Genomic DNA, 17,674 nt, shown 5'->3' with positions numbered 1-17,674 from the left:
TGTCATACACTGAATGCAGATCTGTCTAGGTAATGTAGAAGAGACTAAAAGAAAGTGCAGCAGCATTGCTTGAAAGGAGCACAGTTGCTCTTTGAAGGTAGAATGCAGTATATGCTTTGTTCTGGGAATGCTTTATTGCACGGCTTGAAATTATACAAGGCTTGAAATTATACAAGGCTTGAAATTATAGAAGGCTTTACCTCTTCCTGCTGGTGTTCTGGCTGAGAACAGGGCCTGTTTTTCTCTCTCATATATTCAGTATGTCGGCTATTGAAGACTGGTCTTAATTTTTATCCCAGTCAACTTCACTCTTGGGTTCTGCCTTCAGTTCTTAGTGACCGTCCACTTCTTTCACCAAAGCTTCTCTTGAAATGAAAATAGATTCGTCCTCTACTTACTGGGAACTGTTTCTCTTTGTTGCTTTAAGCCCAGGATCAAAAACTGGAGTCTCACAGTCAGATGAAGTAGGTGTGAATTGTCTTCTGCTGTCATCTGGTGCTCTCTGAAGGGAATGGAGTGTGTCAGGTTCCGCACTTAGTGAATAAAAGTGCCTTAATGGTTGGTTTTCCCTATTCTAAAGTCCCATACAAATGATGTCTTTGACTGCAAAGTGTAACACAAGTTATCCAATGGTTATACTGCTGAGCTATGCCAGGGAACTTCTATGTAAATAGCACTTACAATCATGCATCTCCTTATCTGTTGTGTTGCTGCCATGGTAGACAAGAGGACTTTCCATGATTGGCTCTTTGTATTTTAGATGTTGCATCTAGTAGCCTTAATGCAGCATCAGGAGGTAATAACTGTGTTGAATGCCATCAGGTATTTCTGGTGCTGATGTATCACTGTAGTCGTTAATTCTTCTTTTTTCTCTCCCCAGACCCAAATTTATTTTGGATCAGGATCTCCATGGCACATGAGCTAGAAAGAAATCTGCAATAGAAGCTCTCTTCATTTTGAAGCGGCGGTCTTTATCAAAATGGTTGGGAAACTCAAGCAGAACTTGCTGTTGGCGTGCCTGGTCATCAGCTCAGTGACAGTGTTCTACTTGGGCCAGCACGCCATGGAGTGTCACCATCGCATAGAGGAACGCAGCCAGCCGGCGCGGCTGGAGAGTGTGAGAAGCACAGTGAGAACTGCTCCTAATGGGAACACAAACAAAACCTTTGCTTACAACAAAGACATGCCTTTAATATTTATTGGAGGGGTACCTCGAAGCGGCACTACGTTAATGCGTGCCATGCTTGATGCTCATCCGGATATTCGATGTGGTGAGGAGACGAGGGTTATCCCACGAATTCTGGCAGTGAAGCAGATGTGGGCAAGGTCAAGCAAAGAGAAGATCCGGCTGGATGAAGCTGGAGTCACAGATGAGGTCCTGGACTCAGCCATGCAAGCGTTTTTATTGGAAATCATCGTGAAGCATGGGGAGCCGGCACCTTATTTGTGTAACAAAGACCCTTTTGCTCTGAAATCCTTAACTTATCTTGCTAGAATTTTCCCCAATGCCAAATTTCTTCTAATGGTGCGGGATGGTCGCGCGTCTGTACATTCCATGATATCTCGGAAAGTCACAATAGCTGGCTTTGACCTCAACAGCTACAGAGACTGTTTGACCAAGTGGAATCGTGCTATAGAAACTATGTATAACCAGTGTATGGAGGTTGGCTTTGAAAGATGTATGCTGGTACATTACGAACAGCTTGTATTGCATCCTGAAAGGTGGATGAGAACTCTCTTAAAGTTCCTTCGCATCCCATGGAACCAAGCAGTGCTGCACCACGAAGAAATGATTGGAAAAGCTGGGGGTGTTTCTCTTTCCAAGTGAGTATGAGCATTCCTCTCTTATCTTTTATTGATCTGAAAGATAAAATAGGGCCTTTTGCATATGAAAGACCAGTCACAACTCAGTTCTTTAGTAGCTTGTAATACCTTGGGGGGTTGATTTGTATTGCAGATTGTATGCAAAATGGGAATGACTGTTAATTATTGCTCTGCTGTCTTGGGTGAACTCTGAGCAGTTGTCCCTCCAACATGGTATGTATGGACCATGTGAACTAGCTTGTACTTTAAGGTCACTCTAACTTGAATTTAATCACGCATCAGCCTTTCCTCCACCAGAGCTCTGCTTTCCCCTTTGCCCCCAAATAAACTTATACCATTTTTGTCTAGACTGGCACTGTTAGCCCTAGTGAGATCACCCGTGTGATTTCAGGAGCTTCATTATTGCTGTCAATGCAGGATTGGCCCTTGAGGTGTATTTGCCAAGGACGTACTCTTCCAGGAAACTTGAGGAATGGTTCCAGCAAAATAGAAAGCAGAATTGGCACGTTGTTCTGTTGTTCTCCTCGGAGGACGAACACTGAATAAAATTAACCTCGTTGGAGACGAATCTTAGTAGTCTGTCACACCATCTGTGTGTCTGACCTAACTACTTTCAGGAATAGAAATCCAGCTGTGCTTATAAAACATCAGTCTTTAGGAGGGGGGGGGGATGGTTGGGGTGTTTATGTTTTGCTTTCCTTATTTATTGGTATTTTTGGCTTTTCTTTTTGCTGTTGCAGATCAATCTGACAGATCGTGTGTCACTTACAGTTCTAAAGTGTTGATTATAAAGCCATATTGTAGCAGCAAAACGTTCACAGTTAAATCCCCCAGCTTCTGCTTTTCTACTGTTCATCACTGACCAAGTGCACTAGAATAGCAGAGGCACCTTGCTCAGCAGGCAGCATGGCTTGGGATCTCAGCTAAAGCTGAAGTTTTGAGAGATAAAAGCTAGAAGAAGGTTTTTCCTTTATTTTGGGCAGTGCCTTTTTGTTGTGTGTGGTTTTCAGTGTACTGTAGGGGGGGTTACGATTGAAAGCAGTGATCAAATTGGATGCTGCTATCAAGAAGGCATCCCAACCAGATTTGTTTTTCTTGCAGCCTTGTTTGTTAGCAGATGGAAGCCTTCAGATGGTGTTAATTTGGAGCCGTGTGCTGTTGTGTGTCTCTGCAAGCTGTATCTGTACTGTACCCACTCTTCTGCTATCTGTATTATGTTACTGCTTCACAGTGGTGGCTGAGGGGGGGAGCAGGCTGACTTTTACTGCCATAAATAGGTGCTGCCAAGTTCTGTTAAGCATCCTGTAAAAATAGCCATGCTGAAGGCCTTTTGCAGTGAATTATTACTGCTTTACGGCTCACAGATCAGGGTTTGTAAAAATTAATGGGCCTCTAGACTATAAAACTCAGTAGCCTTACGGAATTCACACGGTTTCAAGTAGTATTTCTTGCTGGATCTGGAGGAATGGGATGTGAAGAGTTGAGAATGTTTGTTCACGTCCCTAAAAGTCAGGAGAACGTAATGCCGAGAGTTAAATGTGACTTTGGGAATGTTCCTGAATCAAACTTTGAGATTTCATACTTAAAATCATCGAATCATTGCATCATTAAGGTTGGAAAACGCCACCGAGTGTCCAGTCCAACCACCAGCCCATCCCCACTTTGCCCACTGAATGGAGCTGTAGAATTGCTAAGGGTGGAGGAGACCTCTCAGGTCATCCAGGCCAGACTTCAATTTGTCTCTAAGCATTCTTTTCTTTGGGACCCTCAGTTCAGGTTTTGGATGGCTTTGCTATTTCTTGCTGGATTATACGTGGAAGTACTTTGTTAGTTCAGGAGGCTTTGGCAGTAGGGGATAGAGGGGTTGTTAATGTTATGTCTGTGGTGTTTCTGTCTAATCAAATACCCTTGGAAATACATGGCGAGATTTGGTTTCCAGTTGCAAGAGACCTTTATAATTTGATAATGATTGTAGTGACTCAGTCTTTAGAGGGCTGCAGAACAAACAGTGCCAATGAAATTCTGTAACTTGCAAGTCTGTTTTGTGTCGTTAAACGATGCTAATTGAAGTTGTGCAAAGGGAGCACGAGGTTCCCCAGTCTGATTTCCTTGTTGTACCCCATTGACATCTCCATCTCCTCGCTGCCCTGGAGCTGCTTTGCAGATGGATCCTTCCCACACATTTTACTATGAGCTTCAGGGGCTGTGCTACAGCTTATCAGATTTTGACAGCTGAACAAAACACACCTCGCAGCACTTAGCTTTCCCTCTGTCAGGTTGCATTTGGCACATTCCCAGCTGCAGACAGATTCCTTATGGCCTCAGGTGTTGAGTTCCAGGCTCGGGTTCAATTCTGCGTTGTTCTCTTGCAGCACAGAGTTTCCCTTGAGGTTTATCTGGGAGCGCTCCGTGCTGCAGTGTGTGAATATCACCTTCTTCCAGCTGAAGCAGCCGGCTCCAGGCCTGGCTCCACACTCTGCCCATAGCTTTACCCACCTGCCTTTCCAAAGGGCAGCACTGAAGATGATCTCTGAGATCATCTGAGGAAATCCAGAGCAGAGCTGTCTGTCACACACAACACTGTCTTCTCACGGAGCCTGCTGGCCCCGTATTCAAGCTGTTCTGTAACGATGCATTCAAATCAGATCACTCAAATCACATTACTGCTTTACTGGCAGGAGAAGCATCTCTCAAGGACCGAGCAATCTCAGTGTGACATTGCTTTAGTAGCTGTAGCCTCATAGCACAGCAGGGAAGAGCTGGGTTGAACTGTTTCCCCACGTCCTGCAAGGTGTTGGATGGGGCAGAAAGGCCCCACATGGGATGGCTGGAGTGTTAGATGGGATGGAAAGGCCCCATGTGAGATGGCTGGAGGTGTCAGGATTGCTGTGGGGCTTTGGAAATGTCTCAAGTGCCTGTTCCCTTGGAATGCTTACAGGCACTTCAAGAAGGGGATTGCAGAGTCTCAGTAAGATCTTGCAGCAGTGCTATTACCCAGTACTGTGATATGCAGTGTGTGTGTTGGAATGGGGCTCTGGGTCAGCGTGAGATGCTTTATTTGCAGCTCTGCACAGCCTTAAAGCACGTAACTTCTCTTGCCAAGCTAAACCAGCCACCAGGTGACCTGCACAGCTCCTCAGGAAGTGAACCGTCTCCGTTTTCTCTTGCTCCAAACTCAGCAGCTCTTATGCAATAGTTTCAATAGCAATGAGAGGCACTGGACACTTCGTACTTAAGAATCCGACTCTGTGTCTTCCTCCTGGCTGCTTGGCTTAAGGAAACTTGGCTGCTCTCTCTCCTACATTTGCTCAGCAATCTCCGATTACTGCTGACCCAGCTCTAGTCTCACTGCGTTTCTATTTACTGAGTATTCCCCTCTCCTTCTTTTGCTTCTTACTTAAGGAGCACTGCAAGGTTGTGCATCACGGAATGACCAATAGTGCAGAACCTGTTGTTTGAAGTCATTGCCAGCGTGGCCGTTCTGTTGGAGGAATGTGTTATGGCTGGGCTGCATGCTGTAACCAGTATTGTTAATATAGCTCTGGCATTTGCTTGCTAACTGGAAACAGCTGTGGTGACCACTGATGCAAAGAGCTGTCAGGCCTTTAATAGCATTTTTATTGGGCTCATTGTGAAAATAGCTGTCTAGGCAGAATAGCTTCAGAATATATTTTTAGTGAATACCTTTTTTCCATGTTATTGTAGGACGGTGGTGGAAGTGGTTGGAGTTACCAGCTGCTCTCAGAGCCCAGCCTGTTCCTGCAGTTGTACATGGAACCTGGAGGCGCTGACCAGGCAGCATTTGCTACATGCATCCACAACCAGTTTAGCCAAGGCTTGCTGTGTTTTCTTGTTTTGCTTTGTTGTGATGTCTCCCATCTCTCTCTGCCCTCCATAGTCCTCCGATGTTCTTTGATCTGAAGGGTCTTCCCCATTAACTGTTGTATTCTGATCCATCTGAATTGAAAGGACAGAGAAGGATCTCAGCAGCGGACTGGATGTGCAGTGCTGTGTTTCTGGGTGAGCTCTGCAGCCGCCTGCCTGTCTCTCACTGCTGGGAGTTGTTTCGTGCTGAGCTTATTGTTACCAAGGATTGGAATGTCAGTGGGGCACAGCGTTCGCATTTGGAACGTGCTTTTGCTTCAGGACAAGATATCCATATGCGTCCTAATGTAGGACCGAGTTGCTGCATGGCTCTTACTACTTTGGGGTTCCATTGAGCTGTTGGCCAAACCCATTCCTGCTTATTGTGGCATCCTCCTTCCTATGTCCAGAGGTGGCCCAGGCCATGTGTGGGCAATCAGCCTGAGCTGCAATCAGAGCTCAATCATCTTTAAGCTCCCTTCCAACCAAAGCCGTTCTGTGCTGCTGCTGTAGGTGGCCAAATTCACAGCGTTGGTGAAGAGATGTTGGGCTGGGCTGAGGAGGAGCAGTCTGACTTCAGGCTTTTTGTCTCACAAACTGTTGGGAAGAATGAAGGAGTGTTTTGAAGGAGTGTTGTTCTCAGAATGTTTTCTCACATTCTGCCTGCTGTGGAACTCAATAATTAGCTGCCGGAGTGTTAATTTGAATCTTTGTATTCTCATGCTTTGTCTCATGCAGATGAGGTGGTGCTGTTATCCTTTGTACGTCTCTTTTAGTTTTGTTTTCCATATGGTAGGGCTTTCTGAGATTAAATTCTTGCAAGGCACACCTCGCAGCATTACTTGCAGTGCAGATGTAGATGTTCCTCTGGGCATTCTGTATACACAGATCTCATCTTAACCTGCCTTAAAGGAAAGATGAGCCCCCTGTCATCCCAAATCCTTGTGTGCCCTGAGTTCAGAACAAAGTCTGAGAGCCTCAGATTGCTCTGAGTGCTTCTGGCCTGTGGAGAGGAGGTGGTTTGGCGTCTTCTTATCTAAAAGAAGCAAGGAACGTGGGAAAGCAAAGCAGTGCCAGATTCCTTCCTTTAAAATAAAAATAAAACAGAAAGAGCCCCACACAGCAATAAGTGGGGTGCAAGAATGAAAGACTTGGATGGCTGGTTTAAATGAGGAACAACCCATTTTCTACATACAGTAGGTATGACATTTGGGATCATTCACTTGCTTCCTTTAAGAGTTGTGTGACCATCGGTCACTTAAAGTAATCATACAGAATATGATGACAGCCTTTATCTCTGTCAGCTCCACTGGTCTTTTCATAAAGCATCTTTCATTTGAGTTTCGTGTGAACATGGTTTGGTGTTCGAAAGTGCCCCTGGAAATGTTATGTGTGTCCCATGAAAGAAAATGAAGAGTTTAGTCACAATATGAGGGGAAGAATAAACGAAACATGGATTTTAATTTAGAATACAACTTTCAAGAGCAATTAAGACTCTACTACTGCCAATTAAATGTGTGAGTAGGTCAGTGGGAAAACAGCTTTGTATGTAGGTGTGTGTGTGCTTTGCATTTGCCAAGGACTTGCTTCAGCACATTCTCTGTCAAAGCCTAAATCAGGAAGCATGGATGGATGTTGTGCTAATCATTCTTATTTTAGCCTTGTGTAGTAAAACTTCCCAGCAGCCCTGTGGAAACAGAAGTTTTGAGAAAGAGAAGGAAGGTGGGAAAGAAAACCAAAGGCATTGAGTTCACTTACTGCCAGTGAAGATGCAACTCTTGGTTGAGTGCAGAATATAACGTTTCCTTCTCCCCCTGCAGAGTTGAAAGATCTACTGACCAAGTCATCAAGCCAGTCAATGTGGAAGCGCTGTCGAAGTGGGTTGGGAAGATCCCTGCTGATGTTCTGCAGGACATGCCGGTGATCGCACCCATGCTGGCAAAACTGGGCTATGATCCGTATGCCAACCCACCAAACTATGGGAAGCCAGATCAAAAAGTTGTGGAAAATACCAGAAGGGTAAGGCATTCTTGTGTTTGATTTGTTGACCCAGTGGATGTGAGCTCTAGAGTCAAAGATCCCTCCAGTCCATTTCCAGTACCTTCCAATACCTTCTGATACCCTCCTTCCATAGGACTGGAAGTCCAGCTCCTGTTCATCTCCCATTTCACTCTTCCTTCCAACCCCAGGCTTGTGTTGTGTTCTTTGCTGCATGTAACTGAGCCTCCTGAGAACTGTCCAGATAGCCCTGGATAAAAGCTGGCTGTCTTGTCCCATTATCAAACTTGATTCATGAGCTCAACTTTTTATACATAAGGTTTGGGATATGCTCTTTCACAAAATTGTTCTCCAAATTCATGGTCAAATTTACAAAGTGACCCATGGAAAACAGCCCAGGATGACCAGAATATCAAATGTTCCAATTCTTTGCTGTTCCTTTGTAGTACAAACAAAAGACGGTGGAAAGTCTGGTGCTGATTAACCTAAACATGAGGATTTTAGCCTGAATTTAATGTAGCTGGAATTTGAATAGTTCGGCTATACAACTGTTTACCCCCGGAGGTATCCATTGAAAAGCTCATTACCATTGTTTGGAATAAGAATAATTAACTTTTCAGTTCTGTCCTTTGGAGGATGTATACTGTATTAAAAGAAGGTGACTTTTGCTGCTGCAGTGAATTCAGCACTGGAAAAGCTGAATTAAGCCATGTGAAAGGACTGACTTTCAGCAGCGTTCTGATGTTTAAGGACTGGTTGGTTTGCTTTGCTGAGAGGTTTTGTGTAACCTTTAAACATTTTGCATTCTCTTTTTAGGAGCCCTCTCTGAAAAACCCTTGTAGAACAGTTAGAAATGCGTTAGAGGATGGTAGGTTGACTTATTGAATAGCTGTTAGCCCAGAATGGAACACAAAATCTTCACGTACCGGTGAATGCATAGTGAAAAACAGTGACTAGGATGAAAATTTACGCTGTAATTCAATAATATAAAGTTGATTATCTCTTACTGATACAACTGAAACAGTTTTACACTGTCAGACTTCCTGGCCATCAGGCATCTTGCATAGAAAACTGCCAAAACGCCGGCCCTAATAGAAATAACCAATATCCTGCTTGGTGATCAGCAGGAGCTGACTCATCCCTGAGAAATTCTGTGTTTTGTTTTGTTTCCCAACAACTTTTTCTTTACGTTTGGGGTCGGGGTTGTGTGTTTCAAACCACGTTTAAGGTGTTTGGGAAAAGCTGGAGGGGAGCTGTGGTGTGTCCTCATGTACCCATCACAGGTAGCGTAGGCTGCCATGGGAATGAATGTCTGCTTCTCCCTTCTGGAACGTTACACTCCTTTATTTCTTGATACATCAGCTTGGAGAAGAAGGGTCAGTATTTGTAAATCACTTGTTAATTTTGCTCTTGCTGTCTTAAAGTTTCTTCACCTGGGACAGCCTTGCAGAGTTTTGTACTGTATGGGTTGCTGGAGGTGAAGCTGCTTAAATGAAATATTTCCAGCTATTTTTCAGTCATAATAATACATATAAATCTTGCAAGTGACTGTTTATTGCCTCACTTTTTTGGAAGCAGCTCTATTATATTTGTATTTTGTGGTCTCTGGGAACTTTAAACTGAGTACAGAACTTGAACTTCACTTATTGAAAACAGATTTTAAAGCAGTTAGGGCTCCTAAAGCTGAGCTGTGTTAGTGTGGTAACCCTTACTGTGACTGACTTGGGCTGATGCTGAGTTATCCAGTTCATTGCTATTAGGTGTGTTAAAGGAGCAACGTTTCTCTCATTGTTAAAGAGAGCTCTTGTTTCAGGTCCCTTCCAACTCAAATACTGAACCAGCAGTGTGAAGTGCCCACAACACCATAGGGCTGTTGTTTGGGAAGATGGAAGGGAATGGCTGTCGTGATGCTGGTTGTTTCCCCTGAGCTTTCCAAGCACTTAAATCCCGTTGGCTTTAATTCTCCTCTCCTTCTGTCCCCCTTCTGGTGACTAATGTATGTACAGGTTTAAATACTTCTTTTTCCCTTCAGTATGGAAGTAAAATGATGATTCTCACCATCTAAAAGACAGCACTTGTGGAAGAATTTCTGTGTGTTTGCAGGTAATGCAGGGAAAATAATGATCTCTGCTGAACTTGGCTTTTTCACTTTAATGTTACTGATCTGGGACACTGAGGGCTGGGGTTGGTTTGCTGTGCTGCTGTGGCAGCACAAGGCCATGAAGATGATAGTGGTGTTTATACTCTACTGTGTTAGTTCTGGTTTTGTTTTAGGAGTTAAAGAGAGCCTGAAGCAACTCCATCTCTTTGCATGGTGGCCTCCAGTGTACAGTGTGCGATGTGGTGTTATGGAGCATGCTGTGTCTGTAAGTGTTGGTGTTTGTGGAGTACAAATCTAACAGGTTCCTCTGATGTTCTCACAAACGACGCCATTAACTTCTTGTTTGCTTTTTGTTAGAGCTGACAGCGTTGTCCTGTGTGACACTCCTTGTCTCAGAGAAGGAGCTGAGTGCAGGGTGGAGCTCTGAGTAATGCTGTGCCTGTTAATTTTGTTAATATAATTGCACAGCTCCATTCCTTACAGGTACAAACCACTCTTTTATTTCCCCTAGAATTGAACAAATCCTACGCCCTGAACATAAAGGAAACAAACATCTGGTTGCTCAAATGAGTGTTGGGGTGTAAATGAAGCAGAAAACGCAAACAAATTGCCTGAGCTGGAAGCTCAGTCACTGTATGCTGAAATATTACACTCCACGTAGGCAGAGTCTGATCCGTCCTTATCAGTACGAGTGTGTGTTGAAGCCTGTGCCAGCAGCATCACAGAGCACACAGAGGTGGGAGGACGGGCTCGTGGCTGCACAGCTCTGATGCTGCCCAGCAGAAGCTGGCGTGTTGTTATGTTATGGTTGGCCAAGCGCTTTCCTTTCACATCTGCAATGGCTTACATCAGATTTTCTTTGGCACGCGCTTCCCTCTGGGTGAGTTTGAGCACCAGGAATACATTTTCCAGTCGTTCATTTCACGAGGTTTTGCTGCTCGCCCTGCGGAGATCGAGGGACGGAAATGTACAGAACTGAGGAAGAAGTTATGGTTTTCATCATGGCTGTTTAAATGTACGTTGCTTTTTCACATCCGAAAGCTGTTATCTGTCTCTGTTTTATGTTCTGTTGATGGTGTTTTCTGCAGTTAACATCTACAGGGAAACAGATTTCTATAAACTCCTGTTTCATGCCCATATTAAATCGCGAGGAAATGCCTCTTGCTGTTAAGTGTTGAGACGTCCAGGAGGAACGTGATTTCAAGGCTTTGATTCTGTCTTTAAAAGCCCAGATGCAATCTGTGATAAAGGGTGTGAAGTGAGTCTGTGCTGCTGCGTAATTACTTGTGCTGTCAAACGTATGTAATTGTAGAGGTATGTGGTAATGAGAGGCTGCTCAAGTAGCCTAGGGAGAAAAAAGCCATCCATCCCTATTTGTGTTGGTTAGCATAAGGTAAGCATGAAGGCAGTGAGCTTTTTGGCTATTATCTGATATTTATAATAAGAAATAGTGGGTTTTTTTCTGCTTGGTTGGTTGTAGGACTACCAACAGTTCCTCAATATCATAGAATCACAGAGTGGCCGGGGTTGGAAAGGACCACAGTGATTGTCCAGTTCCAACCCCTGCTGTGTGCAGGGTCACCAACCACCAGACCAGGCTGCCCAGAGCCACGTCCAGCCTGGCCCTGAATGCCTGCAGGGATGGGGCATCCTGGCCTTGGGGGCATCCTCTTTCTCTTTGCCTAACAGCACATTTGGTAGGTATTGTTTCCAGCCTGGACATTCCCAGCTGTGTTGCTTTTCTCTGGAGTTATGTTTTTCTTTTTGCTTTGCTTTTCACCATCCCCACAGCCGTGTGCTTCCTGAGGCATAAAGCTGCTAACAAATAAGGCACGAAGTGAAGTCAGGCTGCAAACTGCCTCTTGGTGGATGTGTAATGGCCTGTCTGAAATCTTTGCTGCTCTGTAGGCTGCACCTCTCAGAGTTCCCTCTTCATTCTCTCATCTTTCCTCGTGTATTTCTGAGGCTCTTCTCAGATAACTGAATGTGTTGCTTTATTCTGATCTCTTTTTGAGAACAAAAGTGCATTTAGTTTAGCTAGAAGACTGTTTGGGGATTATTTTTAAGTAGAGTGGTTTGAATAATGTGACCAGCAGCCTGACTTGGACTTCACATTATTTCCCCCCCTTCCCTTTGGAAATCCATTTGGGCTTGCAAAATAATTCCCTTAGAAATAGTAAACACAACTTCTCTATTTTACTGAATTCTTGCTTGGGATGGAAACCATTCCAATATCCTGCTCCAGCCTCTGTGCTGCCACACTCCAAATAATGTGTTTTAGAGTTAGAAGCTGGCCTGAAAAGAAATTTGAGTCTGAAACCTCTTAATTTCTTTGGCTGCAAATGGAGTCATTGTTCTATGGATCTCGGGGCTGCAGCTGATCCCTGGTTACTCATCCAGAAGGGACCACTCGCCATTTTTGGAACTCCTTTAAACTAGTTTGTATGCGGTCTGAATCCTGACAAAACCAGAACTGTAGATAATGTTGCTTTTGAATGAGAATTGCATACAGTTGTCTTAAGCCTAATCTAGCAGCAGCTTCTCAGGCTTGTCGTGGCTCAGGTTCTGATGTGGAATGGAGATACTTCATGTCAGTATAATCAAGTGCCTCTAAAAAGCCATTTGACTTTTCCAGGCTATGATATTACTGTCATTATTTTTCTTAATGACATTGGGTTGATACCTTTGACTACCTGCTATTGATGCTTATTAGGAGTAAAAGAGCATTATGATGGTACGGCTTTTAGGGCAGAAGGGGGGAAAAAATGCATTTTAGATATGTATTTCTATTAGGATGAGATCATATTTGCAGGAGAGGAAAAGAGAAGCAGTCCTTCAGGGTGAAAGACGTGGTTTTGGTCACTTCTCTTCTGCACAAACCATAGTATGGCATCATTATCAGTATTGCTGTTAAAGATGCTCAGCTGAGGATTGCAGTGGGTTCCAGCAGACCTGCAGTGAAGGCTGTCTGCACCCTCCGGCTCTGGCATAAGTCTGATAAAGGATTGCATTTCGCAGTGAGCTCTGCCCAGCTTGTTGTGCAGCATTTTGATGTGGTGATTCTGATGATTTGTAATGTCCACTCCTGCTCTCCAGAACTCAGCCCACATCTTAACGCTCTGCTTAGAAGCCTAAATATATGAAATACTCCTCTTCATTTATAACTATTTATTACGTATCCAGGCTCCAACAGCCGCACGCTGAATTTTTGACCGGTGTGGCTTTCATTAAGGTTACCATGGGAATGACCGTATCCCCAAACTGTATGTAAATGAAAGCTTTGCCCATCGCTGAGTCAGTCTTTCTATTTCTATGAGATATCAGGAGGAGCAGCATTCTGTGTTATACATGTGTAATAATTCCTACCCTAATGTTGGGGCTGGCTGTTTGGATGTGTTTAGCCTAGTGATAAAGAGCAAGGAGAGCTTCCAGCTCCTCCATCATGAGTCATGCACCAAGTTTAATGCTGCAGATGTGCTTTGGGGCGAGCAGCCCTACAGGCAGGAAATTGGGAGCTGACACAGCAGATGTGGGCCACTGCAGGGCACTGACCAAATGGCCTTCAGGCTCTGGTCATCTGTTCAGAGCAAGGCAGGGAAAGCAGATGTTGTTAATAAGCATCCCTGGAGTTCCTGAGTTGTCTTCCTTTGAAGCAGCTTGCAGACCAGGCATCTCAACTCAGAGTGATGCATTGGAGCAGCTCCATTGCCATGCTATGGCTTTGTGGCATTTTGAAGTAGGTTTGTGGATTTGGGTTGTATGTGATTACAGCCACACAAAAACTGCTGTTCAGTCTTTTTGGTTCAGCAGGAAGGATGGTGGTAAAACTCCTCCATTCTATTCTTCTTATTTTTGTCAAATCCAGAACCCTTTTTTCTTCCTTTTCCCCCCACCCCCTGCTTTGTAATGTGTTCCAGTTTGATCTCAGAAGCAAACAGCTTTTAAGAAGCATCCTCAAGAGAGAAGGCAATCCATCACCAGCTTATTTCCTAATTGGTCAGATAGTGGGAACAGTTGTTTGGTGTGGCTCTTGGTATGTCTGAGAGTATTTACTGCTCTCTCATTCTGCAGAGCAGTGTTTCAATAGTGATGCTGTGCTCTAAAAAGTGAGGAATTGTGGTCGTGACAAACACATAAAGTCAGGCTGGTGGTGAGGCTGCAGCTGTAGGAATCCACCAACATGGGAGTTGCTGGAACTTTCTGACAGACCTGGATGTGTAAATAAAGGGATGGATGTGTGTGAAACGGGATGGAAGGTGATGCTGAGCATCGGCCATTTCAGCTGAAGTTGTTATGGGCTTTCCCAGCCTTTGTGGGAGTTGAATTTGTTCAAGAGCAATGACTGTGTTTGTGTGAGTGACAACTGTCAAGTTTTGAAGCTGTAAAACGTGAATGTTTAAGAACTGGAAGTTCCCAGGTAATAATAAAATCCCAGTCATAATAAACCAGAATAATCCTTTCTTTTTTCCCCCTTAACAAGCTCTTTAGTGTTTCCAACATCAGTGAGTGCTGGCTTGGAATAGTAAATAGTTTTGTTTGTTTTCTTTTCCCTCAGGTCTTTAAAGGTGAATTTCAGCTTCCTGACTTTCTTAAAGAAGTGCCACAGGTAACGGTGCTCAGTTCATTTCCTTTCTGACGCTCTGAAAACAGCCTTATTAACACGTTATACTTTTGATTTGCTGTTGGACTTGAAAGGAAGGGCTGTGAACAGCTTTTCTATGGTACTGCATCTCCATTGCTCCCAGTCCTTCACTCAGCTGCCCTGAGGCTTTTTGGGATGCAGGTTTAACTCTCATGTTAGTGCTGAGCCTGCAGTCCTCAGCTGATTGAAGACTGCCATGAAACTGGAGGCATTGAGTATATTTTCTTACATAGACCAAGCTGTTATTTGTAGAGGAACGTCACCTTTTGTTGTTATGCACTGAAAGCTTTAAAGCCAAATACAGCACAGATAGCAGAGAGAAATAATGAGGATTTAAAGGAAAAAAATGCTACTTTATCTGGCAAAACCAACCAGAGGTATCACTTGTGCAAGCTGTTAATTGATGCTGAACATCCAAGTGCTGTTTAAAGTGCTCTCTGTTGTGCTTAGATAGGAAAAACAGGAAGCGAAGCAGCTCATCGCTGTTACTGTCTCAGGGTGTGTTCAAGTAAAGCTAAGTAGAAAAATATTTGTTTTCCTTGTTTTCCCCCCTCCAACTTGTCCTGCGTATCCAGGAGTGCAGCTTTACGAAGTTTGGAGAGAAAACACTGCAGGGGCTCCCTGCCTCCATATTTTACTATATGTGTGCAGTGAGATACCCTCACCTCTCATTAGCCCCAGCAGAAGCCTTTAGAGTGACCATGATTTTTGTGACCATGGCCAAAGTAGGCACATTATCTACAGTGCCATTATTTCTTTGTTTCTGTATCCATCATTAATGATACGGACAGTACAGAAACTTATTGAGAGTGTAAATGTAAGCAGCCTGTGTTAACTCAAGCATCAGGCGTGAGCTTTCTTGACTTTGGTTCCCAAATGCTGGGAAAAGTCTCCTTGAATATGACTTGTTGGGTGTAAAGGTTCGGAAATACACAGAGTCTGCCATGCACAGACATTGAGACTTCTTCAAGCCTTTCAAATGAAAATCAGCTTATTAAAAAAAGAAAACTGGTTTCTTTTGTTCCAGCTAAAGAAGACAGTAGAAAGGAGGTCTCGTGGCAAGATAAAATGAACGTGGATCAGTGAAGTCGATTAGCTGTAGTGTGTGTCTCATGTTTTTGGAACGTAGCTTTTTGCTGTGGGCACCAAATCATTCTGATAAACCTGTGTGTGATCTTTAATGTGGGCTTTGCACTCTGACTGGATGTTTGCGTGCTCTCACCCTCCCAGCAGTCAGCGCTCGTGCTTGGCTGGTTGTGCTCAGCTAATAGAACACCATTAAGGATCTGGCACCACGCAGCTAAGTGTGCTGCTGCTCACAGCATTGTTCACTCTCAACTGCTGGCCAGTGTGTCTATGCAGCTTAATGGCAAGAAAACTATTTCAGTATGTGCTGCTTCAAAGTTGTCGTTAGCAGGCTGCGTTGAGGAAGTGTGCTGCAGTTATTCCATAACGCTTTCAAGTGCAGTTATTGTGTTTAGTTCAAGATTGCCTGCAGTGTAACAGGCAGTTGCAGCTGCAAACTGAGGGTGTGTCAGAACAAAAAGATGAAATATTGCTGATAAGGATTTCTGGCAAATGCAGGGGGTGAGCTATCTTGAAAGCTGAGTGTGTGGTGTAATGACGGTCTGCTGGCAAAACAGATCATCCTTCATTTGCCTGCAGCATCCATTAGATCAAGCTATATTTTCCAGTTACTTTGTGTTGTGTCAGAAGATCACAGTCCAGTGTTTCTAGCGAGTGTCATCTTGCAGTCCGTATAATAGGAAAGGTGCAAAATGGGAATCTCCTAAAGGCCACCTTTAGGTAGCATGGTGTGACTGCAGGGTTTACCTCATTGGCAGCACATTGATCCAAAGATTCTTGCAAAAAGCAAAGCCCAGCTTGTTGAAGTGGAGGCTTCTGAAAAGATAGATGCTGAAGCTGGAGGTGAAATTAACTCTGATGACGTGTTCTGCTTCACTGTCATGCTAAAATGATATTAACGTAATGTGACCAAACAGCTGAATGATGCATTGGTGCTGCTGCTGTCTTTTTCTCCAATGGAATATTGCTCATTTTATTCTATTTATTTACTTAACAGACTGAACCCATGGAATAGAAGATACAATGGGAATTTCTTGCACAGAAGGTAATAGAAATGCTTGCCGTCTTGTTTATTTGCTGCTCTTGGTGTAGTTGAAATGATCTTTTTAAGCTTGCTGAACTCCACTCAAGATTTTGGGTAAGAAAAATAAGAAAACAAAGGTCTTGGTTCTGATTCTGTAAAATCACATCAAGGTGAGAGCTACAAGAGCATAGTTTGTGGTTTAAGAGTCACCGTGCAGTTCTGCATGGCTCATTACAGTCTATAGCACTTAAACTGGTTGCCTTCTATATCCAAAAGCACTGTGCAGCTTGAATATAGCCAGTGTAGATATCAATGTGTGGCCACACAGTGCAAGTGGAAGTTCAGATTTGTGCCTGGATGTGTTTATGGGAAGAAGTCTGACAGCAGAACTGGGAAGGCAGCTCCTAATGGCTCCCCTGCATTTAACTGTAGCTTCACACACTGAGGTAGTGGTGGTTGCTTGTTGTCATGCAGTTAATAATGCTATAAAGGATGAGAACAACACTGCGCTGAGCCCCCAAAAAACCTCTTTGTTTTTCTTTTTCTTTAGCAGAACGCTGCTGCCTTCTCAATGGAAGTGATGTTACAAGGACTGTCCCACTGGGATCAATGGGGCCTACTGCTCATGGCCTGCCTTTCCCACAGATCTCTCCCCCGTTCCTTCCATGCTCTTCTCTTTCTGTTCAAGGTTTCGTTGTTGTGAGCGCATGCAAGCCTGTTTAAAAGAAAAATACTACAAAAAAAATAATATCACAGTTAAATGTAGAGCCGTATTACATGTAAACAGCTACTTCTGAGGGATTCAGAAACACAGAACAAGGCCTGTGTCTGAGATTGCTGTTCTGTCGTCTCCAGCCCAATCCTCCATCCTCAAGGGCCCTTTCTTTGGTCTTTTTCTCCCTTTAGCAGTTTGGTTTTCGGTGTATGAAGCTTTCAGAGGAGTGATCTGTGCTCGTCCTTAAACGGCTTTTGGTGGAACGGTTTTGTTTTATCGGCGTGTGGAAATGGTTTAAATATCTTTTTATTTAAAAAAAAAAACATCGAAAAACAACAAAAACAAAGATAAATGACATGTATAATTACAATCCAATGATCTTTTGTATTTTATTTTTCAAAATAAATGCTTTAAATGTGA

At 43.8% G+C, this 17,674-nt stretch overlaps 1 protein-coding gene across 11 annotated transcripts in view; it reads left to right on the top strand.

Annotated features, from left to right (window-relative positions):
• Nucleotides 1-17,674, top strand: part of TPST1 (tyrosylprotein sulfotransferase 1) — a 26,380-nt gene extending 8,706 nt beyond the window's left edge. For 5 of the 11 annotated variants that reach the window (XM_085522283.1, XM_015880589.3, XM_085522284.1 and 2 more), the window contains exons 2-6: nt 881-1,824; nt 7,509-7,707; nt 14,343-14,393; nt 16,513-16,560; nt 17,090-17,674. In XM_085522283.1, coding sequence (XP_085378409.1) covers nt 980-1,824; nt 7,509-7,707; nt 14,343-14,393; nt 16,513-16,530 — 1,113 coding nt within the window. In that variant the 5' untranslated portion in view covers nt 881-979 and the 3' untranslated portion in view covers nt 16,531-16,560; nt 17,090-17,674. Of the gene's footprint in view, nt 1-75; nt 98-880; nt 1,825-7,508; nt 7,708-14,342; nt 14,394-15,456; nt 15,531-16,512; nt 16,561-17,089 lie in introns of those variants that run through there. The other 6 variants (XR_014936550.1, XR_014936548.1, XM_085522287.1 and 3 more) reach the window with 4 other exon arrangements.

Source organism: Coturnix japonica, chromosome 22, assembly GCF_054131305.1.
Source record: "Coturnix japonica strain WE chromosome 22, WE-NBRP24, whole genome shotgun sequence".
NCBI lineage: Eukaryota > Metazoa > Chordata > Aves > Galliformes > Phasianidae > Coturnix > Coturnix japonica.
The sequence above is the reverse complement of the archived record's forward strand: the minus strand, read 5'-3'. Positions and strand labels throughout refer to the sequence as shown.